At 40.3% G+C, this 12510-nt stretch overlaps 1 protein-coding gene across 2 annotated transcripts in view; it reads right to left on the minus strand.

Moving 5' to 3' along the window:
* Nucleotides 1-12510, minus strand: part of PDZRN4 (PDZ domain containing ring finger 4) — a 375783-nt gene that overhangs the window by 62287 nt on the left and 300986 nt on the right. For both annotated transcript variants that reach the window (XM_065886738.1, XM_065886739.1), the window contains 2 exons: nucleotides 7194-7450; nucleotides 3379-3481 (listed from right to left, as the gene is read on the minus strand). In XM_065886738.1, coding sequence (XP_065742810.1) covers nucleotides 3379-3481; nucleotides 7194-7450 — 360 coding nt within the window. The remainder of the gene's footprint in view (nucleotides 1-3378; nucleotides 3482-7193; nucleotides 7451-12510) is intronic.

The raw sequence follows: 12510 nt of genomic DNA on the forward strand, positions 1-12510 counted from the left end.
AGAGTCACCATAGCATTGACACATTGACTATAATATCTCCAAAGAAGCATTTGCTGTCTATCATGGCTCTGAAGGGAGCTGTTACCATCTATCAATGCAATAATCTGCATGTTAAAGAGTCCCTAAATATGTCTTTACAAGATAATCAGATCTGTTTTGGTCTATTGGGTCAATAATCCACACACTAAAAGTCCCTAAATATATATTCACAAGAGAGACAGATCACCTTTGGTTCACTGAGTCAATAGACCTTTAAAAAGGTGCCTATATAGTTGCATAGTTTGTTTTTCAGCAAGTTCAGAAATTCAGTTCTGTACTCTTTTTGTCTTTTAAGAGTAGATTTATTATGCTAGTTCCAGTGGATGCCAGAAGCTGAGTTTCACTCTGGCCTATGATATTTTGCCCTCGAAAAGTCAGAAGAAAAAACCCGCCCGAGCACAAACTATATTAAAACTACGAGGCGAGGAATGGAAGTGCAGACACACAGGCAAAGCCCTCCGGGCCAGGATGAATGCTGTGCTTTCAGACTATGTCTTACCCCTGCCTCTGTCACCGGTCAGCTTCCAGCCTCCCACCCTCCTCCGACTGCTCTGCTGGAGGCTCTGCTGGAGGCTCTGCTTGTCCATCTTAAAGCTCATTTCAGCAGCAGAGGGATCTTACGAGGGCTGCAGAACCCGGCCCTGCTCTCCACCAGCTACTCATTCTGAGTTCACCTCCTACCGCTGCCCGACGCCCTTGCCTCTGCCCCCAGAGCACACCGGCCTCTGCTGTTCCTGGAGCCCACCAGCTGTGGTCCTGCTTCCGGTCCTTTGTACTTGCCCTTCCCTCTGTCTGGAAAGCTCCTCTCTCAGAATCCACACGGCTAGCTCTTTTACTCTCTTTAGGTCTCTTATGAGAGAGGCCCTCCCTGACCACCCTGTATAAGAGAGCAACACCTCATCCCAACACCATGAACTTCCTTCCTCTGTTACCCACACCGTTTGTTGTCCACTAGCAGTTAATCACCATCTGATATAATATGTCTTTACTTACTTGTTTCTTGCCCATCTCTTTCTCCTAAAGGTTAAACTCCACTGGGGCAGAGGCTTCATCAATCCCAAACTTAGATAAGAACCTGGCATATTTTTTTAACTGCTCATTAAATATTTATGGTACAACTGAATGAAAGCAGATGGAAAGGAGTCCTGTCTCTACTTTTCCGATTGCCTATTGATGTGTTTTCATGTTTAGGTTGAAGAGGAATGAGTACCTCTTTCTGAGATGAAGTCCTCTGTTTGGCCATTAGACCTCTGTTCTCCATAATACTCTCTAAGTGGCACAAAACAGGTCCTTCCTGAAGGACCACTGCATCCACTGCATCCCCACAGCTACTGGGTTATAACAGAGTTCCTGGAGGAGCTGGGGTCCTCTGAGCCTGTCACAGAAACACTTGACCAGCCTGCTTCTAAGTGTAATACTATGTAAAGGCAGCATTTCTAAATCTCCCTGTCCACAGTCAGCTCTGGTGATAGCAGAGGACTGACTAGAGCTCACAGTCTCATCTGATGCGAACAAGATGGATGGCGTGTGGCACTGTGGCACGTTAGCATAACAGACTGAGGTGTACTGGGTAGAGCCATTCTCTCCTAAGCTTGGTCAGTTATCCTTGGGGTATTCCCCAGTGCTTCCACCCCTACTTTTAGCCATGCAGATATTCTCAAATGTATCCCTTCTCAAGACCGAAGCCTGTCACAGTAACGTCTTCCTTATTTAAATTTCATGGGAATATTCTTTATTTCAATAACTCAGAAAGGTGACTTTGGCAAGAGAATCACAGCTGACAGCAAAGCAATGACCATGGCGGTGTGATTAGTAGAGGCTGCAGGCTACAGAAGGCCTGTCTGAGCATTTACCACTGTCATCACACTGATGCTGGTCTCTCCTAGGGATGGACATTGGTCAGAAAAGAGGATGCAGTTCAGCAATAGTAATCACTATAGAATCTGTCTGTATTGTCATAGTCAAAGATATGCTAATTAATTAAAAGAATTTTTACTGTGAACCTGCTTAGCCTAAGCAAGTCTTTCTCCCTTGTCCTCCCCTAGCACACAGATATATTTTAATAAAGCTTTAAGGCACAAACGAAACAAAAAGCTGAAGTGATCTAGATAAATCCATTCCCCAAACCCAAAGCAATTAATTAACTGAAAGAAAAACATAATTTAATCTTGAATTATTTGGATAAGTGACTCAACGTTGTAATTTATTTTGCATGAATGAGCAAAACTTAATGGCTATTTCAGTGTATACCAGTACTTAAGCAGATTTATAAAATAAAATTTTCAATCAAATTAATGGAGAGGAGGGGATAAGAAATTAACATGAACAACAGCAACAAAACCATCAACTCAGATACTAGGTATCATCGCACACCCTTCCAAATTCTGGCTGAAAAGAAATAATGATTTCTGTAATCCCCAGCAATGACTTTTGCAGGGGCAAGATTTCAAATAAACATCTATTTGCTTTAGGTGAGCTTCACTGAATCGGCCTTATTTGATTTCAGATCCCCCTAAGGGAAGAGATTTCAGGATTTCCTGGTTGTAAAATGGAAAAGAACATTTTGCTGAACTTGTATGACATCATCGAAAGCATTAAAAGGGCAGATAATCACAGGTTCTCTGGCTGTTTACCAGAGCTTCTTTACCTCCTCAATCTACTTTATTTCCAAATGTCAGAGTAGTCTGAAACCTTTCAAAGATTTATAGACTGCAGAAGCAGAGGAAATATTAGGATAAATTCTTTAACTTTTGTGAAAGCTTTTAAGTAATTAATAGATGGGCTTTTGGAGTTGTTTCATAACACAGCACAGATACTCTGACATGTACCGTGTGAAGGCTAAACATGGTCATCTCTCAATCTAGAAAGTCACGGAAACTGCTCTTTAGAGTACTTGAGTCATTAAAAAAAAAAATTGAATTTGTGAAGGGGAATAAAAATAATATAAGATTTAGTTTATCAGTTAAAATAAAAGTACTACACAATGAATGAAAATAGTAAATACAGTCTCGGTTTTAAATATAATTTCTTTTCCAAACTCTACTTGGAAATTCTCTTATATTACAAAATGAAGAAAAAAATGTAGCTGCCATAATATTATTTATATAAAGCAACAAAAATGTGAGCAAATTATTTTCAGGCTTGTATTATAAAAATGTTTTCCAATATAATTAAAATACTAGTGCCAAATAGCTGAAACAAATATTTAAAAGCTCTTACCTTAGATATATAATAGACAAAATAGTTCTCACAGTAATAAATTAATTTTTTCTTTGTTAGGCAAAACGCCTCAACCATAACTTCATGAAGAAATGTGAAGTGTTGTGAAAATGATCTTACCTCATATTCAAAGTCCTCAGTTCTGTCTGCATCAGCAGGCAAGCTGGAAAGATACTCATCGTCCTCATAAAATTCATGCTCCATCGGATGAAGAGAATGGCAGCTACGGGGAATGTAGCAATATGACAGGAATTGATCAAAAGGGCTGTTCCCAAGATTAAAACTAATTTTAGAATTTCACTTTAGTTTTCACCACTCACCAATAAGACCTTTAGTGATCTAGCCTTTAAACGAATTACACCGCAGAAAGAGCAACTGCTTTTCTTTCTCCCCCTATATGAAGTCCATCAATTTGATTTTCTAAGAGAATACTAAGATAATGGCTCAGGGTCAAGCTTCATTCTGTGAAGGGGCAGATGTGCGACCTCTCCCCGCCGTGGTGCTATATCGATACTCTGGCCTCCTTCCATTGCATCGAATGGACTTGATCCATGCATCCGTGTGTGGCATTTGAGACTGAAGTCTACCCAAAGGTGGGTATTTTATAACAAAGTACTTCCAATTTCCTAATTACAGCCTCAAACCGGTTCTGAAGTCTGATTTTAAATGCGCAGTCGGCCCTCTGTGTCCTTGGGTTCTGCATCCGAGTATTCAACCAACCGCGGATCAAAAAATCGAATCTTTAGTTTTATTTCCAACCTTGAGACTATCCCAGCTACCTCGCAGGAGCCATGAGAGGACCCAGTGGATAGATGAATGTAAAGACAGACATTTCCAGATGTGGTGGGCTCTGTACTGAGACAGTGGGGGGAAGAAGTGCGGTAGCACGTGATGCTGGTGAGTGTGGGGCAGGGGCCTGCTGACTGCGAGGGGCACTTCAGGAGGAAGGAGGATGAAGGCCGTGGTACCGTGGTAGGAGTGATGCTCTGCCTCCTCGACGTAAATGGTGCTGTGTATGCCAGCCTCCCACCACCCTCTGTCTCTCTGTTAAGCAACTTTATCCTGGCATGGTCAAATAAAGTTGTTATCTGTACCCCCCCCCAAAAAAAAATCGAATCTGAGGTTGGTTGAATCCTTGGATGTGGAACCCGTGGATGTGCAGGTAGGGTGGGCACTGTGTTTTTCAGATTGTAAATCGTACTCACATTGCCCCCATTTCTTAAGATGTCCTTCCTCTTTCTCCCTCATAACCCACATCTTTCCCTCTTTGATAAAAGGCATGTCCACAAATATTAAAGAATGTTCATGGTGATAACTCACTGGAAACTCCTATAAGCCACAGATTTGCATAATCCCTTTAGAAAATTTCTCAGGACAAAGAGAACTGATGGAGTGAAGGGAATGAAGAGGACCCAAGGCATTGTATATTACTTCTATGTATCCTTTAACTTTGGGGAAATGTTTTTCATAATTTATAGAAGTCCTTTCAAATTGTTATATGAAGTGGTAGAGACACTATACATTATACAATATGAAAGCTAAGCACAGTTGAACAGCAAAGGGCATGAGGTCCTCTATAAGTATTTCCAAGTCAGTGAAAAGGCCTAAGTGCAATTAACCAAGTGGTTTCAGGTGAGACCTTTAAGCCCAGCCATTTGGGACATTATGAACAAACTGGAGTTAGTAGCATAAATGAGTCCCCTCATTACTAGCTGAAATGCCAGAGATTCATCCTGGTGCCCTCACACAGTCAGTGTAAATATTCTACCAGCCTCTTCTCACTATACTCTAATATTCTCTGATTTTCACGCAAATAGCAAAAGCAGTACAGGTAGTATCTTGCTTGCTCGTCTAACAGGTGAACCCTCCTAGCTTAAAGCTGGACTGGCTTTTTTTTTTAACTTTTTATTTTATATTGGAGTATAGTTGATTAACAATGTTGTATTAGTTTCAGGTGTACAGCAAAGTGATTCAATTATACATATACATGTATCTATTCTTTTTCAAATTCTTTTCCCATTTAGGTTGTTACATAGTATAAGCAGAGTTCCCTGTTGAGAAACCCATTTGGGCTGGTAAAACATCAGAGCCTGCTGTTTGGGGCATCTGATGTGTTTCTCTGGTCTTTGACTTAGTAAGTAGGAAGCCCTGCTGTGAAGAACACCTTATTAATTCAGTAAACATTTACCAAGTATCTATCAGATGCCAGGCCCTATGCCAATGGCTGGAAATCGGTTGGTGTCTTTTTAATTGGGTAGAGCAGCAAAGTGGGAATTTTAATAGAGTGAGATAATTAAGGAGAAAATAGAGACACTATGAGAGTACCTACTACAGTCCTAAGAAGTCTGCTAGAAGAGGTTACCTTTCAGCTATGATCTGCAGGACTTGGGAAGAGGACACAGCATACTGGTTAAGGGAGTGGGCAGTGGAGTCAGACCTCCTGGGCTCAGGAGCCTGGCCCTATCGCTTCCTTGCTGTATGACCTTGCCAATTACTTAACATTTGCTTCCTCATCTGTGACATGGGGATGGTAATAATATAATGTACTCGCTCAGAATGTTTTTATGAGGAGTAAATGAATTAATAATTGTAAAACACTTGGAATACTCCCTAAAACATGTTAAGTTAGCTAATAAATGTTAGCTATTATTCATTCAAGAAAGTATTTATTGGATGGCTACTCTGTGTCACACTCTACTAATGAATATTGTATATTTGTTTGCGTGTATATTTTTCATCTCCCCTGTAGAATATAAGCTCCAGGAGGCAGTGGCTTTATCTTTTGTTCCCAGTTTTATGCCCAGTACCTAGTTCCAGTACCTGACACAAGGGGCTATTTAATAAGTAAGGGATAGATGACTAGAATCGTAGGTCAGACAAACAGAGACCCTGCCCTCCTGGAACTTGAAGTTTCAAAGAGTGGTTTCCAAAGCATGGCTGCACATTAAAATTGCCTAGGGAAATTTCTGAAAAATTCTAATGCCTGGGTTTTGGCCTGAGGTGGGATTGATCTGGGCATTGCATTGATACTGCTTTTCAAAGTTCCCAGATGATTCTAATGTACACGTGTGAACCACTGAGTTGGACTTAACAGAAGCCACTAAAGGGCAGGCGGGTGTCAGGGCCAAGTGTACATTTTACTAAATGGAGCATGGTTTGCAGTAGGCAATGAAAATGCAGGCTAAAGAGACTACTGCTCTTATAAATCAAGCTCTCAATAATGTTTGAATATTTGCTTAAAAGTTCACAGAACAAAGTGTGTGGAGCAAAACAAACTTCCAAAGCTGCAAAGATAGCATTATTTGAATAAACTATCTCTAACTGCCTTTAACTCAGGTAAAAATTGAAAAGAAATATTCCTTTAATAATTCCTTATTTTGTAGCTCTATACTTCTTCTTGGACAGCCAGGATCTTTGGTTCACGTCTCAATATATCAGGTAATTGCTTCCTTTGGAGAATTACACTTTAATAAATTTCCTAGCTTCTCCTTTAAAGAAGAGAAAAGCAAAAGAGAAAAAGAGACAGAGGCGACACACAGAGAAGAATATAGTGCCAACATGCCACTTCTGGGTCTGTCTTAACAAGGTTTTTGGCAGCTTCGGTGAGAAAAGCTATTTCCCTGACCAGTTCTCATGAGCTGTGTGAGGCTTGTGTTGACTGGAAATATGAAGATGAACTAATCAGAGCCAGACTTTTTCACTCAGCATCTCAGCAAGTATGATTCCTGAGCTGAAACAACCGTGCAGGTCAGGAAAAGTAAGCAGGACAGCTGAGAACTAATTGGATGGAGACACAGTTACAGACACTTTCCAAACAGAACTGAGAGCTTGTCTCCATAATTGCCAACTTGCTACAGTGACTGTTTCTTCCCAACACCTACTTTCAATGACGAATGACAACAAATAGGGCTTTGGGAGAAATGACAGAAGAATACCTGTCTGAGAGCAGAAATGGACAGATGTCGGGCACTGGAGGGGTGGGTGGCCTAAGTTTGGCCAGGGCCATGATATGTTCAAAGGTGATGTCCGTCTGGGTGCTGGCATTCACGAGCCGCACTTCTGGGGCCGTCCCATAGGCTGGTTTACTGAGAGGTGTTCGCCTTAGCACCTGGACCACAATGGGCTCCTTGGCATTTCGAAAAGCTTCCACTGCCTCTTCATGGGTGGCCTTTGAGAGATCCTTCCCATTGACCTGCAAGATAAAAGGACATTGTTCATCTCAGAGGAAAGAACAGAGAGGCTGTCACGATAGATTAAAAAAAGGTGGGCAGGGGAGGCTTAGACGAGCTCTGCTAAGAATTTTGTAAAGGAATATTTAATCAGACATTGACATTTATTGAACTCTTCATCAGCAGGAGAAAGTGAAGGAGACTAGGAAAACAGTTATTTCTTATACCTTTAGCAAGCACATCGTCAGAATTGTTAGTAAAGATTTCAAAACTTAAACAGCACACAAACTTCAGCAAATGTTCAAAATCTTCAGCTAGGTAGAAATGTTAAGTATATCCTTTTTAAAAAATGATCTATCAATCTCTTGGCGGTATTTTCAATATTTAATCAGTCTTACTGACTTGAAATCTAATTTGGGGGGATATTGTCAAATTTCTTTCATATTCATCATTTTAATCCAAGACCAGATTATTGCTTATGTGCATATTATCCTAAATCCTTGCTATTCAAGGTGTGGTCCATAGGCCAGCAGCGTAAGAGATTAGAAATGCGGGGTCCCTGGCCCTATCCCAGACCTACTAAATGAGAACTGGCATTTCAACAAGATTCCAGCTGATTTATATGCGCAAGAAAGTAGCACTGCTCTAAAACACCTCTGAGTGAGCATACCATGTCCCTTGCCTCCTTGCCTGTTTCCATTTATACCAGTTTATGACTCTCCAGTGTAGCCCTGGACATAACAGAGGAAGAGGTGATGTTTGTCTTTGCCCTCCATCACTGCTTCTCAGTTGGGCCAACCATTGGCATTTGGGAGATAAAAATTATTCTTTTAGTGATGATACTCTCCAACACCTGCTTATATAGGGCCATTGATGTTCCCCCACATTTGTGGCACCCAAAATAGCTACACTCTTTTCTGATCACCCTTTTGAGAGACAGTACAGAGACTGCTCTCAAATTGTCATCAATTTATTCCCCTAAAATGGGTCCTGATAGCACAGCCTCTTAGTGGAAGTTGTGTTTTCATAAAGGACTACAGAATCCTGAAAGAACTTCACAACTCCCACCTGCAATGAATCAATAATATTGGCTTTTGCAAATAGGAAGACATACTTGGGAGTACAGTACTGTGCTCAAAACCCCTGAAATTATACCATTTCTAGACAACTAAACTACCCGCCTGTTGACGAGGCTCTGATAACTGCTATGCTCCAGTAAATCCTTAGAGATCCCTGGGTGCCTTCAAAAGAATCAAAGGGAATCACTGAGTTGCAGCCAGAGAGTGATTGGCTGACATTCAAATGAGCACATTTTCTCTCCCTGAGTAGACAGAGAATATGTGCATGCTCAAAGCAAATGTGCGGCATTTGGGGGTAAATGATACAATGCCAGGTAGAAATCATCATGTCATGTAGAGATGGGCTTAATGACCTGGAGGAGCTAATTTGCTCAATCGACCCTGAAAGAGTTAATGTGCCTTCAGAAATTGAGCAATTAAGTTTCCTCACCAGCACCATATGACCCAGTACAGTTCTCGAATAACTAGTAAGAAACATCAGTTTGAGATTTGGGTGTGTACCTACCAATGTGCACACTCACTAATCTGTGCATTTACTCTCTCATTCTTTTCTCCACGAACTAAACTTAAACATTCCCACTGAGTTTTCTCTGGCACAACCTTGGAATGGCTTGATGACTTTGGGCACACAGGAGGATGTGAATGCGGGACACCTACTGACCAGCATTCACTCCTTGAGCTGCTGTTGGATGACAGGCACTCTGGGCTGAGGCCACCACTCCTGAGGACCTGCAGTCAGCAAATGATAAGAGAAGTTCCAGGATGGAAAAGCACAACCTAAAATCTGGCCTCTCATGATGAATAGCGTCATCCTCTGTGTCCCATATTGTGGTCAGTATTTATAAATTCCAGGGTTATGGAAGATGATCCAGTGGTAGATAATACTGCTCTGTCAGTATCTATGTGTTAGGGAAGAATTGCCCTTTTGTCCACACGTTTCCTGCTTCATGGTGTCCCTTCAACTTAGTGAATATTTACTCGTACAAGATTTCATACCCTTCCTTCTCTGAAAAGAACTCCTGGTCACAATCTGTTATCAACTATTTAAAATCTACTGGAATTATGTCAGTAATGTTACCTTTTCCTATAAACCTTGCATCTGGAGTAACTCTTTTCACAATGGCAGAATGAAAGAAGACAGAGCCCTATTTTTTTTTTTTTTTTTTTGCGCTACACGGGCCTCTCACTGTTGTGGTCTCTCCCGTTGTGGAGCACAGGCTCCGGACGCGCAGGCTCAGCGGCCGTGGCTCACGGGCCCAGACGCTCCGCGGCATGTGGGATCTTCCCGGACCGGGGCACGAACCCGCGTCCCCTGCATCGGCAGGCGGACCCTCAACCACTGCGCCACCAGGGAAGCCCGACAGAGCCCTTTTTGAAGGAACTTCAAGCAATATCTGAGGGTAAAGGGAAAATAATTTGTAGCCATGGTTTCTTCCAGTCATACATTAAATCCTACTAATGCATAAATTGTGTGTCATTAAATAACGAACAGACAAATGACATTTTTCTATTTCTTCCCCAAGGTGGCTCAGTACCTTGTCTACAATCTAGTCTTGATATTCCTTTGTTTCTTATTTGTTTTAGTGATCTTCAAAGCAAGAATAATTTTTAAAAAGTGAGTTCCTTACTGATAATGATTATTTATTTTATGTTCCAATAAGGTAAATAAGATTATTTTTGCAAAGTTCAGAAAAGTATAAAAATTTCTGCAGAAACATAAAAATTGCTGGAGAGTATTTTAGGCTGTGAAATTATTAGTTCTTATTGCAATGCTTAGTATATGCAGATGTTAGCTTTCATACAGCAAGATCAATAGCTATCTATTCTAAGAACTGTACATTCATTCATTTACAATCATGGCATTTATATGCAAATTTCTTTTTTTTTTTCCTTTAAGATAATCAAATACAGTCTTAAAAAAGGACAGTCAATATAATCTGAAGTATCTTACGTCCCCATTGGGAACGCTCTTTTCTTCCAGTTATCATGCAGTTGACCTCTATTTTCATAAGCTATTTAATATCTCTCGAAGTAAAGAAGTCTATGACCTTTAAAGGCTCTGCTGCCCCATGTGATCCCTTAGAAAATGTAAGCACTGATGATACAAAACACTTTTTTTTTCACTTCACTTGAAGTTCATCAACATACTGTTAGCCTACCAAAAGGTCACCCTTTTATAAATTATGCCTTTCACAACAGAAAAAAGATTAGCTTTAATTGGGATTTTCTGGCAGTTGCTTTGCTCAGTTTTCAGCTAAGGGAGAAGAATAATGTTGGAAGAATACCTGAGGTTTTAAACCTATAGAAAAATTCTGTAGTAAACTAACAAATAAATGAATAGCAAAACTTTGTGTTTTTTTCCAAATGGTTAGATCCTAAACCAACAAGGTATTTGGTATTTCATGGTGCCATATCCTTATCATTCTATTTATTTTCCGTCATATTCTCTCCATCCCTCCCTTACTCCTTCTTCCCTCTTCCTTCCTCTCTGTCTCAATCTTGGTTTTGTATGGACAACATATGTGAAATGAAACTGGAGAAGGAGAAGCCGTCTATTAAATGTGTTCCAGTTAATACAGGTAGTTAAGAGTGTCGATCTAAACTGTTCTGGGGGCCTAGTAAACAGAAGGAAGCAGAAGTGCTGGAAGTTGATTTTCAGGAGAAAAAAACTGGATGAAGAGTGTTGGGAGCAAAATCCATGGGAGGAAATGAAAGGTAATTTGAAAATTAAAAAAGATATACCAATGTATTATGGGCTGTGCTTTGAAGTGTACATGTGGAAGGGTTTCAAGAAGCCTGGTGATTTGATTTAAGCAGGGTGTAGAGAACAAGGCCTTTTTCTAAAGTGGTTGTTAAATGGAATGAGTGAGAGGTTAGAGCATCATAATAAACAAGAGAAGTATATGAGATAATTCCCTCTATTACTCTAACATCTGGCTTTTTGAGAACTGTGGCCAAAACTGATTTGGTTCTAAAGCCACCTAGCAACTAGAGTATAACTGAAAAGACTCATGGGATTGCTGTTTGATATGAGGCTTGTGGCCCCAGAGTGGGGTGACTGGACTCTGAAATGGTGATTAAGTTACCTGATTTGAGGTAAATGAGAAATCAGGCACATTATTGATAAAGAGGTTATCAGAATTGGTAACAGCATAAAAGAGGAAAGGAAGATGCCAATGATAGAAGTTGAGGAGAAATAGAGATGTGGTTATCCTCATAAAAACGATTTGGGATTGGAAGCAAGTGGAAAGAGTAGCCTTAATCATGCCAAACTTGAAGCACTTCTAAGATATTCAGATAAGCTAACAAATAAACGGATGATAAGTGACTAAAAGAAGAACTAATCATGGGAAGCCATTTCCAGAGAAGGTCTTCCTTTCATCCCTGCACTTACTTTATCAACTTAGTTGATAAGTTGAAAAATATACACATTTTTACTGCTATGAAAAAAGTGTCTTGTTTCTAAAAAATTATTTTCCATTTTATTGATAGAGAGAAGTGAATAGGAGAAAACTAGTAACTTTTCAGCAATTAATGCAAAAAAAGTATGAATACCTTTGTTGTGGCAGATGGGCTAATTAATCCATAAGCAACTTGTGAATGTTAAGTAAAGAATATAGCTTTTCATATGTAAACCAAATCATAGCATCATTTGATGAAGCTTCTGTTTAATGAACAGTCAATTTACCCTTTGGGATAAATTGCAAAATCTGGCTACTTGTCAAGAACCTCCCCAGTGTGACTGGTGACCTCAGCTTGGATATGAACTCCTCTACTTGGACTAGTCCTCCAAATCCACACACATGCAAAATTTTCTTGAGTATCAGAAAGAAAACAGGCTTTTCGCTTTTCCTTTTGTAGTGCAAACAAGTGCGTAAATGACCAAGTCACCCTGGTGAGGTTCCATTTCCAGAGTCAGCTGTTTGGGATGATTAGGGTTTCCAAACCTCTGTGCCTCTTGTAAAAAATAAGGGTGTTGAACCATCTCTGCCTTTCATGGGAGA

The sequence above is a fragment of the Phocoena phocoena genome, chromosome 11 (genome assembly GCF_963924675.1).
Source record: "Phocoena phocoena chromosome 11, mPhoPho1.1, whole genome shotgun sequence".
Lineage (NCBI taxonomy): Eukaryota > Metazoa > Chordata > Mammalia > Artiodactyla > Phocoenidae > Phocoena > Phocoena phocoena.